At 41.2% G+C, this 23,898-nt stretch overlaps 1 protein-coding gene across 5 annotated transcripts in view; it reads right to left on the reverse strand.

Annotated features, from left to right (window-relative positions):
* Window positions 1-1,041: 1,041 nt before the first annotated feature.
* Window positions 1,042-23,898, reverse strand: part of ANAPC10 (anaphase promoting complex subunit 10) — a 75,320-nt gene continuing 52,463 nt past the window's right edge. For 2 of the 5 annotated variants that reach the window (XM_038755421.1, XM_038755422.1), the window contains exon 6: window positions 3,055-3,400. In XM_038755421.1, the coding sequence (XP_038611349.1) occupies window positions 3,170-3,400 (231 nt within the window). In that variant the 3' untranslated portion in view covers window positions 3,055-3,169. Of the gene's footprint in view, window positions 1,264-3,052; window positions 3,401-23,898 lie in introns of those variants that run through there. The other 3 variants (XM_038755426.1, XM_038755424.1, XM_038755423.1) reach the window with 3 other exon arrangements.

Below are 23,898 nucleotides of genomic sequence, written 5' to 3' on the forward strand. Positions count from 1 at the left end.
AAGTAGAATATGCTTATTTCCCCGCACTGCCGTTCATAATTCTATCTGACAAAGGTAGTGCTCTTAATTTGATGTGCTTTCTGATTAATGGGGCAGTTTTCTCTATCAGGTAGCAATTTCAGAATAGTCTATTTTCCATGAGTTATGAACACCATTCAATCATTACTACTGGTCCTCATCATTTGTGCAGATCAGTAGTAGTCAGGTCTCTCTGAGGGAAAGAGGCAAGTGTATTAGATTCTGTCCCAGTTATTATTCTGTCCCAGTCGCCGGTTAGATAATAAGCTCCTTGAAGGCAAGGTCCTTGTTACACCACTGTACTATCCCAAGCACTTAGTACAGGGCTCTGTCTACTGGAGACGTTCAATAAAAACGGTATTGATTGATTGTCTCAAGTGCAAAATGGGGATAAAACGCCTGCTCTCCTTATTTCTGAAACTGGAAACCTCCACACTATCTGACATCTTAAATCTTCCCTATTGTTGTGGACTCTGAATCTTGACATGAAATTCAGCTCCTCTAGCCACAACTTCCTAATGACTTCTGCTTTTATTTTGTGTTTTACATATTTGTCCTTTTTACCATTTTATTGTTTCGCTGCTCCCGTGTATCTCCACCTCCAGTCCTCCCCACCCCCACTTACGTACATAATTAATCAATTGTATTTATTGAGCGCTTACTGTATACTAGGCACTTAGGAGAATATGAGCCTCTCAGGGGATAGAGTTCATGTTTAATTCCCACCTGGATACTCTTTCCCAGCACTCAGTACAGTGCTCAGCACCCAGTAAGTGCTTAAGAAGTACTATCGATACTACTTCACTTGTCTGCTGTGTGACCTTGGGCAAGCCACTTCTCTGTGCCTCAGTACCTCATCTGCAAAATGGGGATTAAGACTGTGAGCCCCATGTGAGACAACCTGATAACCTTGTGCTTAGAACAGTGCTTGGCACATAGTAAGTGCTTACCAAATACCATCATCATCATCTTGTCACGGGGAAACCGCTTAATAAAAACCATAGTTATTATTGTTATGTCCCTTTATTTTGCTGAGGGTCAATGGTATGAACACACCTCATAGTAAGGAGCTTCTTCTGAAGTTACTGAAGGAGCTTCAGTTTGCAGCGTGACTTCTTTTGTAGAGAAAAGGAATCTGCAACTGCTTGGAGCCCCTGGGGGACTAGGAATCTCTTGGACAAGTCCCAGGTGTCCAGGAAGGCAAGTTTTGCAGCTTTTTACAACAGCACCAATTCCTCATGCAGCCTGGAAGAGATACCAAAGCGCTTAGTACAGTGCTCTGCACATAGTAAGCGCTCAATAAATACGATTGATTGATAAGCTGACGAGAGCCAAACACTCCTAAGAGGGAAAAGAACAAGAAGGTATGTCCATATCTAGAATATTAAAAGCAGTTCTGTTCACATTTTAGGAATGATATAAAATAGCTGGGGAAGATTCAGAGATAGGCAACCATGATGATTCGTGAATCCATCTAAGGACAGACGGAAGAGATTAGGTTTGAAGGGTAGTAAAAATGAAGGCTAAATGAGATGTAGGTGAAGGGTACAGACAGAGAGAACACAGAATTGCTAATAATAACTGTGACATTGCTGTTGAGAAAATCCCAAACCATCAGGATGAGGAAGAACCAGCTGAAGTTCGAAGGTGGTAGAAATAAAAACCAACAAAAGGAATCTTGTCACACAAACAATATACAACAGAGTTGCACAAGGAGATTAGAAACAGGGTGTGAAATACCTGAGTAAGAGGTCCATAATCGTCTAACAGAAGAAAAGATATAATAGAAGTCAGAGACAGTAACCCTCACACTGCTCTCCAGGAGGAACAGAACATGGCGATAAAACACTGATCAGCCAATTTGGCTTTGCTTCTCATCATCATCATCATCATCAATCGTATTTATTGAGCGCTTACTATGTGCAGAACAGTGTACTAAGCGCTTGGGAAGTACAAATTGGCAACATATAGAGACAGTCCCTACCCAACAGTGGGCTCACAGAACTTACTGTCTGTTCCTCACCATCCCTCATCATCATCATCATCATCAATTGTATTTACTGAGCACTTACTATGTGCAGAGCACTGTACTAAGCGCTTGGGAAGTACAAATTGGCAACACATAGAGACAGTCCCTACCCAACAGTGGGCTCACAGTCTAAAAGGGGGAGACAGAGAACAAAACCAAACATACCAACAAAATAAAATAAATAGGATAGATATGTACAAGTAAAATAAATAAATAAATAGAGTAATAAATATGTACAACCATATATACACATATACAGTTGCTGTGGGTTAATGCCTTATGTGGCTCTCCACTCATTAGGCACAACAGTCAAGGCTTGTATCCTGTTCAAAAGTGAACTGCTTTGCATTTTTGCTGTAAGATATTCCAAAACAACTTTCTAGGAAATAAGAGCATGTGGTCTGTACATTCCTTAGATAACGTTTACATCATTAACCAGTATGTAGCAGCAGGCCACATGAAATACTACTTATACAAGAAATACAGGAAATACAATTTAGTAACATGGCCATATGAACTACAATGAACTTCCACTTCCACTTCAAGGCCTACTACAAAAAGAAAGAGTAGGTGAAATAACTTTTTCTACAGAAGACATGCATCACATGCCGCAATGGATCCTTTTCAAAATATACAATTGCTAAAGGACTCATTCTATTAAAATAACAAGACTTTCTTAGACAGAAAAAAATAGAAAGGGACCTATTAACTTTGAATTTTGATCCAATTTAAACCCAAATGTGAAAACATTCTCATATATAGCTATTAGAGGAAGTAACCATCTGGTAAGTGAATAAAAATTGTACACGGTTCAAACTGTTTCATTCCTCCAACTTTATAGTATAAAGCAAATATCACAATTTTCATTGCCCTGTTGCTAAAGTAAATTATTTTAACACTACTCACATAAATTCAAACACATACAATCTATTCCATACAATGAAAAAAACATAAAATAACTATGCAACCCAGAAATTGTTTTGTTATATTATTTTATTAAAATTACAAAAACAAAAAATGTACATGTAAAATTACAAACATGATTTCAAGAAAACTGAAACTGATAGTTAAGAAAGAAAACGGGGCCTTTTTCTCTGATGACTTCCTGTTTCAAAAAAAGATTCACCTTATTGAGCGATACATCATGAAATCAATCGTTGTGCATCTAGGAAATTTACCAATAGAGCTCTCTTCCACGGGAGTATATACTTTAATCTGTCTCATGTGAGTGTCTCTTCCATTTTGATGATTAGCTAAAACAGCAATCTGTATCATAAATGTGCGAATTGGCTTCTTATGAGCATCAGTTAGAGGAACATGAATCCACCCACTGGGTTCCACTAATTCAAGTTGCTGCCAAGAAAAAACAAAAGCATAGATTATGTTTTCCTAATAATGAATATAAATTATTGCATATCAGTAAGTCGGATCTACAAAAGACCACGTATTAGTGTTAATTACATCTTCCATGATAGGAGTATTCACGTATCCCCTTCGAGCCTCTTTCAATCTGTCTGAAAACTCATATCTTCCATAATCCACTCCAGGAAGCTTCAGGGTGAAGAAATCAAGAAAACTGCACCTCAAAAGGTGACCAAGGTCTTAGTGGATATATATAAATGTACGCTTGTCTATCTCGTTAGAATGTAAACTCCTTGAGGTCAGGGAAAGTGTTGTATACTCCTTCTGCGTATTCCCCATTTAGCTAGTGAAGAGCTGATGCTCAATGAAAGTTTTTCAAAAGATGTTAAGTGCTTTTGACTCCCAATCAGATTGAAAAAGACTGAAGATAAGCTTCACCCAATACCTGATGTCACTATTCACTCCCCGCAGCACCTGTATATATGTATATGTTTGTACGTATTTATTACTCTATTTATTTATTTTACTTGTACATATTTATTCTATTTATTTTATTTTGTTAATGCTTTGTTTTGTTGTCTGCCTCCCCCTTCTAGACTGTGAGCCCGCTGTTGGGTAGGGACTGTCTCTATATGTCACCAATTTGTACTTCCCAAGCGCTTAGTACAGTGCTCTGCACACAGTAAGCGCTCAATAAATACGTTTGAATGAATATGTAGCTTAAAGCCATGGCTTAGAAGCAGCCTGGCTTCGTAGACGCAACCTGGCTTAGTGGAAAGAGCACGGGCTTGGGAGTCAGAGGTCATGGGTTCTAATCCCGGCTCCACCATTTGTCAGCTGTGTGACTTTGGGCAAGTCACTTCACTTCTCTGGGCCTCAGTTACCTCATCTGTAAAATGGGGATTAAGACTGTGTGCCCCACGTGGGACAACCTGATTACCATGTATCTACCCCAGTGCTTAGAACAGTGCTTGGCACATAGTAAGCCCTTAACAAATACCATTATTATTATTGTTATTATTAATAACAATATTGTTATATTAATAACAATATTGTTATTATTGTTATTATTAATAAAACTGATCCCTGGGCAGTATGTTTTCAAATTGCTTTTTTTTAAATGGTTTTTGTTAAACGCTGTTCTAAGTGCTGGGGTAGGTACAAGTTAATTAGGTTGGACAAAGTCCTTGTCCGACATGGGGCACACAATCTAAGTAGGAGGGAAAACGGGTAATCCTTATTTTACAGTTGAGGAAACTGAGGCCCAGAAAAGTGAAGTGACTTGTCCAAGGTCTCACATCAAGGAATTGGAAGAAATGGCACATCTGGAATTAAAACCCAGGTCTTCTGACTCCCACGCCTGTGCTCTTTCCACTAGTCAACACTGCTTCTTCGTTTGTCTTATTGATAACTCGACCTCATGATCAACTGGCATGGTCCTCACAACATTTGGGAAGCTGAAACCTTGGTCCTGGAAAGATGAATATCGAGGTCTACCCTTGCCATCGTCATAGCAGCACGGTTAGAGAGCTGGGAGGCCCGGACAGCATCCCGACGGCATATAAAACAACTCAATCGTGTTCCCTCTGCGACGAGGCAGGGTAGCCCTGAAAAATACGGCAACAGTGCACCCCAAATCTGAAGTCCTGCAAACTTGCCGCATCACAGGCACCGAGGGAGTGATGATCAGGACTCGGATACGATGGGGTGGTCTAATGCAGATGTACGACAGATAAAAGGCTCTCGGGGACAAATTTTTATGGAAAGCTCGGCACTGAATGGGGTCCAAGCAAAAGATTCCAAGAAGTCCTGAAGGTCAAACAGTTAATTAATGGTACGTATTGAGCGGCTTTCGGTGCACAGAGCACTGGACTAGGGACATGGGAGAGCACAACACAAGAGAGTTGATAGACACGTTCCCTTCCCGCAATGAGTTTACAGTCTAGAGAGGGAACAAGACAGAACATAAATAATTTATAGATATTTACATAAGTGCTGAGGGGCTGGGGACGAAGACCAAGTACATAAAAGACATAGGGTCAAACTTGGGAACTGTTCCAATAATACTAGTGTTTGGGAATCTTGCAGCTTGAGGCCGGTCGTTTTCTGGCTAATCAGTCCTCTCCGGACAAATGCATTGTTGCAGAGAAGGAGAAACGTGCTAGGGAAAAGGCTGCAGAACAATTAATCAATCAATCAATCGTATTGCATACACAACCTGCAGTCAGCTGGGTATACGAATAGGAATTATAATAATTGCGGTACTTGTTAAGCACTCACAATGTGCCAAGCACTGTACAAAGCGCTGGCATAGCTACAAGATAATCAGGTTGAACACTGGCCCTATCCCTGTCCCACAGAGGGCTCACGGTCTTCATCCCCATTTAACAGATGAGGTAACTGAGGCCCACAGAAGTTGAGTGACTTGCCCAAGGTCACACAGCCATCAAGTGGGGGAACCGGGATTAGAACCCAGGATTAATCAGGATGGATACAGTCCCTGTGCCACATAGGGCTCACAGTCTAATATCCACTTTACAGATGAGGTAAGTGAGGCACAGAGAAGTTAAGTGACTCGCCCATGGTAACACAGCAAACAAGTGATGGAACACAGGTCCTTCTCACTCCCAGGCCCATGTTCTATCCACTAGGCCATTCTGCTGTATCTCAGCCTCCTTGCGCACTTCAATACATACTGGAAGTCACATTTTTGACAGAAGACTCGATTTGGTTTCATCATGGATCTATTATGCTTGATAAATACTGTTGATTACAATCTCTTTGGTTATGCCAATATATATTCTAAAACAGCAGGCATTGCGTACACTGATTTCACCCCTACTTCCACTGTTGGTAGTCCAATCCAATGTTTTAATCATCCATTCAGTCAAGGACCTTTTCTGAGACCTAGATAACAACTAAAATATAAGCCCAATTCCACTTTCAACACAGAGAAAAGATTCATCTCCCCTAACTCTTCATAAAATTCAGTCGATTAATCGATTGTACTTACTGAGTGCTTACTGTGTGCAGAACACTGTACTAAGCGCTAGAGAGAGTACATTATAACAGAGTTGGCAGACACATTCCCGGCCCACAACAAGCTCGTCATTCATCAGTTTTCTTTCCATCACGCCAAACTAGTCCCTTTTTTAAACCTCGCCCTACATAACCCTTCATATATAGGACTTAGTTTCTAGCCCTTCAATCCTTTTTTGTCACATTTCTCTGGTTCTCCAGATTCTCCTAATTTTCAAAAACTGTTCACTAAAACTGGACACAGTTCATTATTAAGAGTCAAATACAGAGAATTCTGGAACAATTTATTATCCTGCATGGAATATGTATGTGTGTGTATGTATATATACATACCTGTATCATTTATATATCTATAATTTATTTATCTATTTATATTAATGTCTGTCTCCCCCTCTAGACTGTGAGCTCGTTGTGGGCAGGAATGTGTCTGTTGTCATATTGTACTCTCCCAAGTGCGTAGTACACTGCTTTGCACTCAAGAAATACGACAATGAATGAATGGCATTATCCTGCTAGTAGATCCCTCTCTCATATCTGTATCTTTAAATTACAGCACTCCATTCCTGTCTCAACGATGAGCATTTGGGTGTTTCTAAATATATACTTTTGCCTGGTCACTCTTTCCTTAACCTCTGTTTGAGACTGAATTTTATACTACCCGGCTCTTTATCCTGAAGGACCATTTCCCTAATTTAAGATGTCCTTTCAGGAGTTTCGCTCCCGTCTTCCTATGCTGTAGCGGCCACACCTAAATTAGGATCACTTGCAATTTTAATGAGCATTTTCTCAATTTCTTTTTCAGGTCACTGATACAGCACCCTCTCTCCATTTTGATTATTGGATGAATAATTTGAAGGTTAAGAAACTTTACATCTCAAGTGAAACTACAGTCTGCCAGAAGGAAGCACACTTTTGAAAATCTGAATTAATCTTCAACACCCCTTCAAGGTACCCTGATATTACCTATTAGAAAGGGGAAACTGAAGAATATTGAAGTTAAATGTATCTAGAAAACTTGATTCCTAATCTTGTGCTTTAATTACCAGACAGATGAAAAAAGGAAAACTAGTTAACTAAAGAGCACTTAGAACAGTGCTTTGCACATAGTAAGCGCTTACAAAATGCCATTATTATTATTATTATATGTAACAAAGAATAACCTTCATATACCAATGTTCTTAAGGTATCAAATATGTTTAAGCTACACCTATTTTTAAAAAGACAATTCATTTACTTATTTACATTTTATGCATCGGGAGCAAGGTCTGCTTACTTAACACCACAACGTGGTGGAGAAGCAGTGTGGCCTAGTGGATCGAGCCCGGACCTGGGAAACAGAAGGACCTGGGTTCTAATCCCAGCTCTGCCACTTGTCTGCTGTGTAACCTTGGATAAGTCACTTAACTTCTCTGTGCCTCAGTTCATTCTATTGTAAAATAGGATTAAGACTATGAGCCCAATATGGAACACTGTCTGTGTCCAACCCCATTAACTTGTAAGCACTCCGGCATTTAAGTACAGTGCTTGGCCCATAGAAAGAGCTTAATAAATACCATTTAAAAAACAAACAAAAAAACCCATCCGCCAACAGAATGCCCGTGAATTCAAAAATCAATCAATGGTATTTATTGAGTGCTTACTGAGTGCCCTCTGTACTGTACTAATTGCTTGGAAGGACACGATCCCTCCCCACAAGAAATTTACAGACTACAGAGGGAAACTGACTTTAAATCAAATTACAAATGGATATGCACAAGGTACGTACGGGGGTGGGGTGAGTCGATCTACCAGACATAATAGTAGATTCTGTTCTGCTCCACGAGTTACGATGATGACCAACAATATGAGTCTCAACTACTCAAATGGATTTTCAGATCTCAGGATGATTTTCCCACTTCTAGTTTTGAAAAAAATCATCTTTTTAAACAGTAAAATGAGTCGGATATGAAAGTCATCAAGTAAAATAAAAGTCAGCCCACATTCGACATATCTTTAAAAATAAAACTACCATTCTACTTTGTGAAAATTAGCCCCACAACACCTTACATGTCTTTGGCCTGTGCAGTAAACCTCTTTTTGGTAGTCTGTGAGAAATCAACCAAAATAGGATGGTGAATTCCAGAGTCCCCACCCCCAACAAAAAAAAAAATCAAACTTGACACTCTATGTCAAATTTAGAATTGAAATGCTCCTGCCAGATTTACACTTTATTCCTACTGGGATTTCACAGATACGCTCTGTATTGTTTAAATATATCAGTATATTAAAATACCATGTCACGATTTTTACAGTATGTAGGATTCTAGTGTGACATGCGGGGAAAGCTGTACAATATAGCTTATAAAACAAACACCACATTACAACTGAATTCTTCAGACCACGTAATAGAATTAGTCCATTTCATTTAGTGTAAATACATAATAAGAATTTAGCTGTTAACCTGACTCAAACTGCCTCACTATATGGAAGTCATAAACACCTATTCACATGTTATACTTCATTCTATTGTGCCAAGGTTAGAGTTCCCTGGAAACAGCAGTCACCAGCAAAAAGTCATTATTCTGACACTGCCGTATTTTAAGTGCTTTTCTGTATTTTTTTTTTGAAACTCAGACCACGTGGGTATCAGTTTTTATGAAGGTTTTCATCACATTAACTAAAGGTCATGGAACCATTTTAAAAGCCTGTCCAGACAGTACTATTGCAATCACGGTGGAAAATAAAACCAAAGATCAAATTTTAATTTATCTTAAGGTATTTCAATGAAGAAGTCCTCCCCAAAGGACAATCTACCCAACTTAAAAAAGTGTATTCCCCTTCATTTCTGTATTTATCTCAAATATGTAAAATGCTCATTACCTTTTAAAATTAAAGGTATTTCTGTCCTCCTTTAGCCATTCCTTTTCCTTAATGGGTTGCCTAGTTTTTCTTTCAAATTGGAAGCTGTTGTCGACCAGAACAGAATAAGTTATCCATTATCAATTCTAGCTTAGATGCTTTTGTGCATTTTTATTATCTCATTTCACTCTTCACTGGTGCCCTCAAGCTGTGATCTGTACATATTTATTACTCTATTTATTTATTTTACTTGTCCATAGCTATTCGATTTATTTTATTTTGTTAATATGTTTGGTTTTGTTCTCTGTCTCCCCCTTCTAGACTGTGAGTCCACTGTTAGGTAGGGACTGTATATGTTGCCAACTTGTACTTCCCAAGCGCTTAGTACAGTGCTCTGCACACAGTAAGTGCTCAATAAATATGATTGATTGATTGATTGATTGATCTGGGGGCCCTTGAGGGACCAACAGAGTTTCCAGGTGGTTCTTTCTCATCTCCCAGCCGAGAGTGGCTGAGAAAGAATGGACATAGAAACAGAAACTTTTGTGGGTAGCAACAAACAACACATGGTTTGAAAACTGAGGTAAGCAATGCAAATTACTGTACTCACACAAAGCTTTTACGTTTGAAGCACCATGAGAAAATCCTAGTGAACACCATGCATCTAACTGACTGAATCATTTTCTTGGTGTTACTAGAATTTGATCCTTCTTTACAATAAGTTTATGACCCTCTTCTGGCATGTGTAATACTGGCTCATAGGAACTACTCCTGAAATTCCATTTATTATGCTTTATGTCCCAGTTACTCATTTTTATTATCTCATTCCCCATGAATAAGGACCTGGTTGCAATAGAAATGTCTACGATGCCTCAGCTCCTTCAGTTTTTGAAGCCTCTCGCTATAATAGAAAATGAATCTACAGGACAACAGAGCTTCAGCAATTTGGAAAATAGTACCACAACCCACTCCCCCACCAAAAAATAGAGCTGTGGGTCTTAATACAGGGAATTCTGCCTTATTTCAATGGTGAAGGTTATTTAAAAGTAGAAGGTAACTTTTACAAGAAAAATTCTGTCTGGTTTCCAAAAAAACAATTATGTGCACTTATGAGCATGTGTTTAACTTCGTGAAATGTCACAGTAGGCTGAGCTAATTAATTACTATGATCCTAGTGGAGGCCGGTATAGACACTCCTCTGTGGTTCCTTTGGCTGCAAATTAATATTCTATGTAAATGTATTGTGTGCAATGGGCACTGATCTGCACCTCCTAGTCCCGTCCTAACTTTGGATCTCTCAATGGGGAACGTGACGGGCAAGGACTAGCAGCGCTGCAATCAATTCTGGCCCCGTAATCGGTCCCGAAAAGAATACCAACGATGGGGTTTGTTAAGCGCTTACTATGTGTCAAGCCCTGTTCTAAGGGCTGGGGTAGGTTAAACACAGTCCACATGGGACTCACAGTCTTAATATTTGGTGACTAGACTGTTGCTCACGTATTTCCAATACGAGACTCCATCTTCAACAAAACTATGCTTAAAAAGGCATTTTTCAACCTCCTAAGTCTACTTTTTGCCCATTTTAAGAGAGCTACTAATTCTCAGAAACCAGGTTGCATAGTGTATGTAGTATTAGTATGGTGCTTTGCACACCGTAAGTGCTCAATAAATACGATTGAATGAATTAATTAATTCCAAAAATACCCCCTCTGATGGGCCTGGGTCTCTCTAGCAACTAACTCCATGCAGAAGCATCTGCAGCTGAGTCCTCACAGAGCCAATCAATCAGCCACTACATCAGAGCATTTAAGGAGAGGCTACTATGTGCACAGAGCTGCACTAAGCACTTGGAAGAGTACAACTAGAAGACCTGATCCCTGCCATCAAAGCGTATACAATCTAGTGGGGGACAGACACACAGACGAGACATCCAGAATTTAAGATGGGGCGAAAACACCTAAGGCTTTCTTTGAGAGATTCCTGAACATCAGCAAGCTCTAGAGAGCTAAAAGATATCAGGAACAGGCCAAAAAGAATTACAGAAATTCACTGGGCTCCAAGCTCTCTCCCTACACCTTCATCCTCTCTTTTGCGTAATTCAGTGCCTTTCTGACAGGTTCCAATTTTACTTGGCCCTCACCAAAATGGGTTCTCACAAAAAACAAATCTGCAAAGGTAGAAGATTGAAATACTTTCTCATATCAACTTGAAATGAATAGTTCTTCAAAATCTCAGCCCATTTCTTGACCATAGTTGCTTTTGGATGGCCATATAATTTAATTGCATTTGTTTCTTAGGCGCTCTCCTGTGGCCTATTGAAAGGTAAAGATTCGCTCTGTTGGCAGGGAGGGCCTAATGTCCTGAACCACAGTGCAAATTCCGTGGCCAAGACTGGGAATGTTGGATAAGTTCTGGGCAAATTAGACACCTTCTCCCACCATGCACAACTCCCTTCCTCACTTCAGCTACCATTAAGAATCCTCCCCGCAACCCTGCGCGGTGGGGAAAATCATGCAAGGGACACTGGCTTCAAAACAATGCCACTAAACTGGCCCTGGGCCTAGCTCTTGGGCATCCTGTATGCCACCGATACTACACTTAATCTTTACTCATGAATCAGAATAATCTTGATTTCCAAAGCAGTAGGTGTTTCAGTAAACATTACATCCTTCCAAGAAGAGGGTGGCATATATATATATGTATATATATATAAAACATATACGTGTGTAATATGTGTGTGTGTGTGTGTGTGTGTGTGTGTGTACACATATATAATTCACTCCAGGGTAAATTCATCTCACTTTCAAAAAATAGAAGGCAACATCAATGCACAAAACCCGTCAATTAAGAAAGAAAATAAATGATGGAAATTGGTGGAAATTTTTTATTTACTTGCCCTTTCTAGTTGCTATATACACAGCAGTACCCCTCGCCTCCACCGCCTCCAACCAACAATAAGGGGAAGAAAGGCCAAATACCAAGGTTGTTACTCAGTGAAAGGTGATTTTTCTTTTCCCCCCCTAAACTGCCATCTTCCCCCATGTAGCTACCACAGCTGAGCCTCGGTGGGATACTGCATAATTTCAATACTGGAACTGTCAACACATGAAGTAGCACAGTCTGGGTTTCGGCCATCTCTTCACTTAGGAAGGAAGAGAACCAGTTAACGGCAATGATGCACCAGTTCCAGCGAAAAAACGGTAACTGATCCAAGAGAAACTTCAGAAGTTCCAAGGGAGTCAAAAGGAGGAACACCACAAGAGCAGCTTAACAAGAAACACAGAAGCCTGCTCAATCAAAGGGCCCACTGTGCGCAGAAACATCTTTTGCCTAGCGAATTGACGACCACCTATGAAGGTGAGTTTGTGACCATCGCCAGGCCCTCTGCCCTAGATGGTGGACACCTTCTCTTTGGACAGATAAATCTGGGTAGGTTTCAGTGCAGATAAGTGGCGGCAACAAGAGTTCCTGGAGAGTCTTAGAAGGAAAGCATCCAGCTTCCGAGACTCTGATGATGTGAAAGAAGTCGCAGAAGGCACAACAGCCTCAACTCCACAGCACTTACGTACATATCTTTAAATTATATATTGTAAATTATTTATTTATACTGTCTGTCTCCCCCTCTAGACTGCAAGCTCACTGAGGGCAGGGGACGTGTCTGCTAACTCCGTTGTACTGTACTCTGCCACGCGCTTAGTACCGTCCACCCGATTATCTTGTATCTACCCCCGCGCTTAGAACAGTGCCTGGCATATAGTAAGCGCTTAATGAATACCATAATTATGAGAGGCAGCATGGCCTAGTGGCGGGCTTGGGTTCTAACTTGTCTGCTGTGTGACCTTGGGCAAGTCGCTTAACTTCTCTGTGCCTCAGTTCCCTCATCTATAAAATGGGGCTTAAGACTGAGCCCCACGTGGGACAACTTGATTACCTTGTATCTACCCCAGTGCTTAGAACAGGGCTTGGCACTTCTCCCCCTTCTAGACTGTGAGCCCGTTGTTGGGTAGGGACCGTCTCTATATGTTGCCAATTTGTACCACCCAAGTGCTTAGTACAGTCCTCTGTTCACAGTAAACACTCAATAAATACAATTGAATGAATGAATGAAGGGCACATAGGAAGCGCTTAACAAATACTAACATTATTATTATTACTGTGCTCTGCACTTAGTAAGCACTCAATAAATGCCATTGTTTGATTGGCCAGTAGCATCCCTAAGAATTAAAAAAAAAAAATACCGGATGAAAGTGTTACTGGATGAACCACCTTGGCAACAAAAGAAATAAATGAGAATGAAAATCATGGGACTGGAGTTAAAGTTCTTGTTGATGGGTTTCGCTTAACCTACAAACTGGTCGGCTGAAGAAAGTGCCAAAAGAAACGAAGCTTATGAAAAAAGCCTAGCTACATCTAAGTAACAATTTAACATTTCAACAGTGTAGCAACTGGTAAATGAAACTGACAGATATGAAGTACTGTACTAAACGTTTGGCACAACAATGGCTCATAGAAATATCAAAATGAATGGGCGTTACTGAGTCCCAAAATATTAGGAAAAGGATCCCCAAAAGTAGATTAAGAAATGGAAACATGTTATTTATAATAGCACTGTTAATTTATAGAGGTGCTTCTTCACTTTTTTTAAAAAACGCCGGCCCATCAGTCATTTTACTTGTCCTCACAACTTCCTGGAAATAGGTGGAAGAAGGAATTATATTTGTCATTTTACTGATGTGGAAACTGAGGGAGGGACGTTAGGTGACTGGCCTGAAATCATCCAGGTAGTCAAATGACAGAATTTGAGATTATAATCCAGGTCTCCTTCCAAACAGAAACTCTTTCCTATAGATATTGAGCCATTTTGGCTGTGAAGAAGTGGTTGAAAATGCCAAAACTGTGAAAGATGTTTGGGACTCAGAAGGGAAAAAAGTGACTTTTACCACATAACGACTGGTGTTTGTTAAGCGCTTACTATGTGCCAGGCACCGTACTGAACACTGGGGAGGATACAACCAAATCGGGTCGGACATGGTCCCTGTCCCACATGGGGCTCCCAATCTCAATCCCCATTTTACCACATCTCCATGAGGAACCAGAATGTAAATTCCTTGGGGAAAGGGACTCTCTATTATATCCTCCCAAGAGATTAGTATAGTGTTCACCACAGAATAAACTTTCAGTAAATGCTACTGCCTGAGGAACTGGCATTTTTCTTTCCCAAGCGCTTAGTACAGTGCTCTGCACATAGTAAGCGCTCAATAAATACGATTGATGATGATGATGGCATTTTTCTCAGATGAATTTCTCAGGAGAAAGTTCTATTTCTGGACAAACCTGACCCTCGAGCCTCTCATGCACCGTGAGAGATTGAATAGATATAAATGAAGATATAAATTAGTCCCATCTCAAGTCCTGGACTACAAATACAAAGACCTGGGGCAGGGGAAGGAAATCAAGTAAGAATAGCAGAAAATCAGAGCTTTTTCCCCATTTTTTCCCAGAGCAACACACCTCTTCTCAGAAACCCTGATGTAGCTACTTTTATCCCTCTGAAGCAAAACATTATAGGTTTTTCCAGACCCCCACACCTGGAGCATTACTCTGCCGCTACTCTAATTGGCCTTAGGACAGTCAGAGTCTGGCAATCAATCGATCGTATTTATTGAGCGCTTACTGTGTGCAGACTGTTTGGAAGAGCGCTTGGGAGAGTTGATAGATAAGAAGCTTACCGTCTACAGGAGACAGGCATCAATATAAATAAATTGCAGATATGTATAAAAGTGCTGTGTGGCTGAGGGTGGAGTGATTAAAGGGTAGAAATCCAAGTGCAAGGACGACACAGAAGGGAGAGGGAGTTAGGGAAAGGAGGGCTTAGCTGGGGAAGGCCTCTTGGAGAAGATGTGATTTGGGGGAGAAAAGGTCAGCGAGGAGCCAGCGCCTTAGGTTATTATTACATAATATTATATGTACATATTATTAATATGTACATTGTATAATATGTACATATTATTTAATATGTTTGGTTTTGTTCTCTGTCTCCCCCTTCTAGACTGTGAGCCCACTGTTGGGTAGGGACTATCTCTATAGGTTGCCAACTTGTACTTCCCAAGTGCTTAGTACAGTGCTCTGCACACAGTAAGTGCTCAATAAATATGATTGATTGATTGATTGATTACCAGCTGAGCTAAGTTACAGGTCATCCTGGGAGACAGAAAGTTACACAAAGGACCTGGTGCCTTGCCTGCCAAGGCCAAGCCAGGCAGAACTGCAATAAAAAAGACTTGGTTTCAACTTTCCCTTTGTGGGACTGGTATGGGGACTAACTCTATGGGGAGCCTTAATGACCAGTGGTTATTAAGTAGCAAGCAGTACCCACTCAGATTTCCCTCCCCTCCCCCATAAACTGCCACGCAAACTGCTTGGGCAGACAATAATGGTTCAGTTTGGTAGAAAGAGCACTGAACCAAGAGTCTCGGTCAGGAATAATCAATCATTTTCAGCTCACAGGTCAGCCACCCCTTTTTGCAGCCATCTATGCACGGCTGACAATGAAGAGTTGGAAAGTAGAGGTTTAAACTGGGGAAGTGCATCCCCCTCATATCTCTCCAGGTCCAATCCCACTGCAGAAACGTTAGGAGCTGCTGCACATTGCTATTCTCAGAGTTGCAGCATGTAAAGAGGTTGCTGGCAAGGTAGGGGCTGGTGCAAGTAGAAGCATCTGCGTCAGGTTTACCCAAGAGGAAATATATAGCCTTGGGTGTTTTCTTAGTTTCTACAGTCCTTGCTCATAATATAGGAACCTTGATTCCTATCTAGTTACATTCCTCTCTGCTCTAATGTATGCTTTTTATTGTGCAGTCTGGATTGACATCATTAATAGAGTAATAAATATGTACAAATATACATAAGTGCTGTGGGGAGGGGAAGTGATGGAGGAACAAGAAGCATCACTCTCCAAGAGGTGGTTGAGCTATCTCACAGCCTGGCTGTCAGGAAAGCTATTCCATGCAGATGATAGGATGTTCAGATGCAAGTAACACCAGCACCGTCCCTTTCAAATCCACACTTTCATTCATTCGTTCAATCGTATTTGAGCACTTACTATGAGCAGAGCACTGTACAAGCACTTGGGAAGTACAAGTCAGCAACATATAGAGACGGTCCCTACCCAACAACGGGCTCACAGTCTAGAAGGGGGAGACAGACAACAAAACAAAACAAGTAGATAGGTGTGAATACCATCAGAATACATAGAATTATAGCTATATAAACATCATTAATAAAATAGAGTAATAAATATGTACAAATATACATAAGTGCTGTGGGGAGGGGACGTGATGGAGGAACAAGAAGCATCACTCTCCAAGAGGTGGTTGAGCTATTTCACAGCCTGGCTGTCAGGAAAGCTATTCCATGCAGATGATAGGATGTTCAGATGCAAGTCCCACCAGCACCTTACCTTTCAAATCCACACTTTCATTCATTCGTTCAATCGTATTTGAGCACTTACTATGAGCAGAGCACTGTACAAGCACTTGGGACAAGTCAGCAACATACAGAGACGGTCCCTACCCAACAACGGGCTCACAGTCTAGAAGGGGGAGACAGACAACAAAACAAAACAAGTAGACGGGTGTCAATACCACCAGAATAAATAGAATTATATCTATATAAACATCATTAATAAAATAGAGTAATAAATATGTACAAATATACACAAGTGCTGTGGGGAGGGGAAGGGGGAAGTTAGGACCAAGCTGCAATGGTAATGAGCCTAGCGACTGAATCACCCGCTGATAATGATGGATAAGTCTGGGTCCTCAAATTCAGGACCAAAACCTGCAAGAAGGATTCAGTTAGAGAGAAAGTGATTTGCTTAGTGCCACTCTCTCTCATTCCTTCCAGACATGCTCCCACTGGGATGCAAAGTGTAACAAGCGAATAGGCAGGCGGGATTACAGCATACTGTGAAGTGCGCTGAGACGGTTTTGTGGAGCAAGATCCATTTATAGCTGGAGTGGCCACAGGTAGAGTCAATGCTGTCCCAAAGTGCCATAACCCAGGAGGCAGCTGATTTGATAACCACTGTGTTCACTGTGGCCCAGGTTAGCCAAACATTCATCTTAACAAATATTCACCACTGATGGTATAATCCCAGAGGGAAGAACCATGACTTGAACCCAGGTCCTCTGATTCTCAGAGCTATGCTATTTCCACTGAAGGCTACAGAGAGAATCGATCGATCGTATTTATTGAGCACTGACTGTGCAGGGAGTACTGTACTGAGCACTTGGAAAATTACAATATAACCAAGTTGGTAGACATGCTCCCTGCCCACGAGAAGGGAGGAAAAGGAAGAGAAAGGTAAACTAAATACTTTGGGCAAAGCACACAAGCACAGGGCAAGAATTCGGGACCTACGGATAAGATAGTCCAGAAAGTAAATGGAGATCGAACTCCCAGAAAGCAACTAGGATGCGGAAGGACGACAAAAGAAAATTGTCTGGTTAACCAGGGCAAAGAACAGTGTTTTCTGAAAGGATGATATGTGCTGCCGTGCCCCGAAATTTATGCTGTGAATGGAAGGATGGCCCCCATAAATGATTGGTTCTAGGGTTTTTAGAAGTACAGCAAACTCTGCTATCCCAGACATCAGATATAGGCAGTTTTTTTCCAAGATAGGCACAAATATCACCTATTCCCAGTTTTTCGCTCCTTCTCCTGTGGCCCTGATTGCCAAGTTCAGGGGCTAAAAATACCTCAATTCCTAAACAAGCCCAGGGTTGGTGGGGAAAAGGGGGTCTCCCTCCTGAGTGATCAAGTCTCAACCTCCCCTACGAGCTCTCTCTGCCTCTCTCATGGGTTACTCTTGGCCTCAAACCTTTCATACCACAAGTAATCCAGTAGTGAAGCAAGAGACACATCCAAGAAGGAAATAATTTCAGAGTTAATACCGCTGGGAAACAATGGCTCTGGGCACTTAAATAGAAGCAGTTGTGAAGTTTCTGATGTACTGTTCATTAATCTGAAACACGACTGTTCCTGAAATTAAGTTTCTCAACCTTATTCCAAATATCATCATGTCCCGATGGATTTGTCAAATACATTTCAGAATGGACAGATCAATTGCAATTTATTTTACAAATACTGCAGCAGAGTAAATAAAGCACAGAGACCTAAATAGATGCTTTATGCACTCATAATCTTTCATCATAAAATAGGATGATTTTAGGCTCTAGACAGCTGAAGCAATCCAGTCTACCCGAAATGATACCCTCTGAATAAATCCTAAACTCATGAAAGAGTAAAATTACCACCTCAAGATCACACCCTATTACAATCAATGGGAGAGGAAACTAAAGGCACACAGCTAAGGCAATCCAATCCAGTCTTTTTGGACAGACAGCTCCTCACTCCACCAAACCCTCTGGATGCTCTTTTAAAATATTCGCAGGCATTTTTAAGAGAGCAGATGATTACAACAAAATACACTTTTCATAAACAGTAAATCTCATCGCTTCTTAAATACCAACCACAGCAAAGCATGTCAACAAGCAATAACTTAATCTTAACCAAAATGAATCTTGGTGATTAGTATAAGAATATCATAAATCATCATTATTATAACTCCATAAAGATGCTGCCCATAAAGCAGTTTTGTGATATCTCAATATAGACAAGTCTCTTTTTAGACAGAGGACATAATGGGTTTCCCTAACTGAACTAATGAAAACTGATGCTTTAAAAACTATTTCACTTTATAATTTTCCCCTAAGACCCCATGGAAGCAATGTGCTTGTTTAGTTCCAAGATGCAGATGGGTCTCCACTGAATTATGAGGCTATGTAACTCAGTTCTAAGAGGGCTTACTGAGCAAAATGTGATCACAATACAGAAAACCATGCCAATAAATAGGTATCTACATCTCCAAAATCCATAAGGTCATGTTATCTAAAGGGACAAATGTGTTTATAGTCCATCCATACAATTCAACTTTGTTCAATAGTACTATTCCAATTTATATGGTTTTCATCAACATGGCATTTTCGCCAGATGGATCCATTCAATTTGCTTATTTTACATTTTCTCGATCAGTGGTTCCCAACCTTTTTTGTGCATTACATAATTTTCACAGTACTCCTAATTTTTAAAAGCTCCTTTCTGCAGCATATGTGCACCCTTCCCCATAAGAAACTAAATTACAGGTCACTTTGGGCTTAGTTTACTAGTTACAAAGGCCAATTGGACATGTAAGCACATGTAATCCATGTAATTTGCTTGCATGGAGACCAGCTTTTCGTTAACTGTGCGAGTGAAAGGGGAGGCAGGGTTTAGCCAGGGGAAATGCAGGAAGGAGTCTAGGAGTGGCTGGATTGGAAGCTATAAGTCTTTATTGGACTTCTTGGATGGGCGAGGTCTACGGCCTAACCCAAAAAGTGGACAGGGAGGGAACAGGGGGAAATTTTATAGAGGTAAAGGCTCCCATGACCCCATGAAGCTGGCTCCTCTGCTTGTGTGAGGCCACTTCTGATTTGGTGCTTGGGAAGAAAGTTCAATAAGGCCCTGCTTAAGCTACAAACTCAGGTTTTGGGGGTATTTTGCAGGGGGGTTAAATGGTATGTGTTAAGCACTTACTACATGCCAGGCACTGTTCTAAGTGCTGGAATACATTCAAGGCAATCAGGTTGGACACAGTCCGTGTCCCATACAGGGCTCACAGTCCTAATCCCCATTGTACAGATGAGGTAACTGAAGCCCAGAGAAGCTAAGTAATTTGCCCAAGATCACACAAAGGACAAGTAACAGAGCCAAGATTAGAATCCAGGTTACTTGACATCCAGACCGATGCTCTTCCCGCTGGGCCATGCTGCTTCCCATATAGGTTCCTAATAAGCAATGTTTCCACAGTTTTCTGCCTGATGTGTTTCTTCTGACTTTGTCTGGGCTACCCTTGGTTCACCAGGTAACAACTTTCTAATTACACCTCACTTTTGCTCACTGTTCTAACCTGGAACCCCCTTCCTCTTCAAAACCAACACACCACAGCCCTGCCCATATTCAAAGTCCACCTAAAAGCCTACCTTCTCTAACATAACTTCTATTCTTCACTCCCTGCGTCCTAATCAAATGAGTCTATCAGTCATCTCAAGCACTTTCACGTGTGCTTACACTCATTCTCAGCACCTATGTATATATGTTTATTCAACTGTATATTCAATTACTTGTTTTAATTTTGTATTTATTACTTTCCTTATGTATTGCCTATCCTAAAAAAATCCTCCTTTGAATACATGGCTCCCTCCAGTTGTTGCCTCATCTCTCTCTCCTACCATTCCCCTCCAAACTCCTTGAGAGAATTGTCCACACCTACCTCCACTTCCTCGTCTCCTACTTTCTCTTTGACCCCCTCTAATCTAGCTTCATTCCACAGAAACTGCCCTCTCATAAGTCATCAGTGATGTCCTACTTGATAAATCCAATGGCCTCTACTCCATCCTACTCCTCCTCGACCTCTCAGCTGCCTTCGATTCTGAGGATCAAGCCCTTCTTGCGGAAACTTTTTCTGAAATTATCTAACCTTAAGGTCACATCTCCACCAAGAGGCCTTCCCTAATTAAGCTCCTTTTCCCCAGCTCTCTCTCCCTTCTGCATCTATGCACTTGGATCTGTGCCCTTTGAGCATTTGATATTCACCCACAGCATTTATGTAAATACCTTTAAATTATATATTTTATTTATTTATATTAATATCTGTCTCCCCCTCTAGACCGTAAGCTCGTTATGGGTAGGGAACGTGCCTGCCAACTCTGTTGTACTGTACTCTCCCAAGAGCGTAGTACAGTGCTCTGGACATAGTATATGCTAAATAAATACCATTGACTGATAATTTTGGCTTCACTGACACTGTCCTCTCCTGTTTCTCCTCTAATCTTTCTGGCTACTCATTCTAGTCTCTTTTGTGGGCTTCTCCAAGGTTTTGTTCTGGGTCCCCTTCTTTTCTCATCTTCACCCACTCCCTCTCTACATAGGTGACTCCCAAATCTCTGTGTCCTGTTCCGATCTCTTTCTTTCTCTGCAGTCTCAGACTTATTTCCTCCTGCCTTCAGGACATCTCGACCTAGATGCCCGCTGACGCCTCAGCCTTAACATGTCCAAAAGGGATCTCCTCATCTTCCCACTCAAACCTATCAATGAGGACAGCAACACCACCGTCCCTGTCTCACAAGCCTGTGACCCTGGCATTAACCTCGGCTCATCTCTCGCGGTGAAGATCCAAAGCAAAATCTGGTTTAGAAAATCTGATGTCCTTTTTTTATTCAATTTAGTAAGACTCTGGCAGAGATTTGGTACGTTTATAAAGAGTGCTATTATGCAGAAATTTGGGAATTTTCAGTGTCTCTTTTTTTTGTTCAAACAGATCACATCTCCCCCCACATTCAAATTCCTCCTAAAATTCCACCTTCTCCAACAAGCCTTCCTCAACTGATTTCCCATCACCCTGGAACATCATCATCGGGCCCAGGAGTTGGAAGGTCATGGGCTCTAATCCCGGCTCTGCCACTTGTCTGCTATGTGACCTTGTGCAAGTCACTTCACTTCCCTGTGCCTTAGTTACCTCATCTGTAAAATGGGGCTTGAGACTGTGAGTCCCACATGGGATAGGAACTGTGTCCAACCTGATCTGCTTGTATCCATCGCAGCGCTTCATACAGTGCCTGGCACATAGTAAGCACTTAACGAATACCACAATTATTATTATTCACCTCAAGCACTTATGAAACTCACTCACACCCCCCTTAGCGCCCAAGTATATACGTCCTCATTATTTACTACTGACCTTTTTAGTTTTAAATACCTGAATGTTTGTTCCCCACACTGGAGTGTAAGATCCTTGTGAGTAGGGAATGTGTTATTTAATTATTTCTGTGCTTCCCAAGTGCCTAATATAGTGCACTGTACCAAGTGGATGTTCAATAAATGCCACTACTATTAATGTCATCCTTGTACTTTCCCCAACAATTGAAGTCCACTTATTCACCATAGATAGGAACCTCCTGCTATGATTTCATTCATTCGATCGCATTTATTTCTATACCATACGTTAGCCATGACTCTGCATCTTCTAGGTTTCAAATGGCATTTTCAACGTCTTACTAAATCACTCTTGACTGAATGTGACTTTTGTGATTTTGAGAGGAATAGAGTCATTATGGACTATTTTATGTATTTTCTCTATATTGAGTCTGTTTGTCCCCAGGGCATTTGCTTCAGCCTCGGACCTCTTGCCACTCCCACAAGTTCTCCATTTTTCTTTCTTAACTCTTGGTCTTTGGAAACAGCGTGGCTCAGTGGAAAGAGCCCGGGCTTGGGAGTCGGAGGTCATGGGTTCAAATCCTGACTCTGCCACATGTCTGCTGTGTGACGGTGGGCAAGTCACTTAACTTCTCTGAGCCTGTGAGCCCATGTGGGGCAACCCGATTACCCTGTATCCCCCCAAGGGATTTTCTGCTGCCACCACTGCCCTGACTTTCAGACAAGAATCCTGAACAGCAAGGAGATTAATCAGGGCTCAACCAGTCAGGCCCTCCTTCTAGAGGGCTGGTTGCTGATAACTTGGCCATGGTTTCTCAGCTTTCCCTCCTCTTTCTCAGTAGGGGGATTCTTCCCCAGCAAGCCTGGCTCCTACAACTTTTCTACTGTTTTTTTTTTATGGTATTTGTTAAGCACTTACTCTGTGTCAAGCACTGTTCTAAGCGCTGGGGCAGATACAAGGTAATCAGGTTGTCCCACATGGGGCCCACAGTTTTTACAGATGAGGGAACTGAGGCACAGAAAAGTGAAGTGACATACCCAAAGTCACACAGCAGGTAGGTCCCCTGAATCCCAGCCCTGTGCTCCCTGTACTAGGCCACACTGCTTCTCAGTCTTTACTGCATTGAAATCAACCTATTCAGAACAGATCTCTCAACTGAAATCTGGCTACTACTTCCTATGTCTCTCTTGAATAAGACTTCTATCCATACTGTCCCACTGTATTTCTTTATAGAATAATCCTTCTAATCAATATCTGACATCCTGCTAGCTGTTTATGGGCAGGGAATGAATCTGTTTACGGTTGTATTGTACTGCTTAGTACAGTGCTCTGCATACTGTAAATGCTCAGTAAATACAATTGAATGAATGAATGAATGAAACTTTTATGTTTCTTTTCTCAAGAAATCCCTATTTCTCTTTTTTCTAACTTTTCGGCTTTTCTCATAAACCTCATTTTCCTGTCTGCTTCCTCCCTGTCTCACGTACAAGGCCATCTATGTCTCTAATAAGGACGCACTGCTTAGGCACAAGTACTTCCTCAGAGTATGGAAACTGTGGAGCTGCCATCATTATTATTATTACCTCTAAGAAAAAAAGCAAAATAGACTGAATCAACTGAATCCCCCATAGGCCGAGCATAGCAGAGCCCTGACTTCAGAAACAGTCCAACTCTGGTGGGAGGCCAAAGCAGCCTGGAATCAAACAGTGCGCCTGCAGTCATCAGGAATGTGAAGACTCCTCTTTCCAAGAACACTTTTAGCTACTTGGTTTACACTGCCACCTTGCATTTTGGATTT

This window comes from Tachyglossus aculeatus, chromosome 12, assembly GCF_015852505.1.
Source record: "Tachyglossus aculeatus isolate mTacAcu1 chromosome 12, mTacAcu1.pri, whole genome shotgun sequence".
Classification (NCBI taxonomy): Eukaryota; Metazoa; Chordata; class Mammalia; order Monotremata; family Tachyglossidae; genus Tachyglossus; species Tachyglossus aculeatus.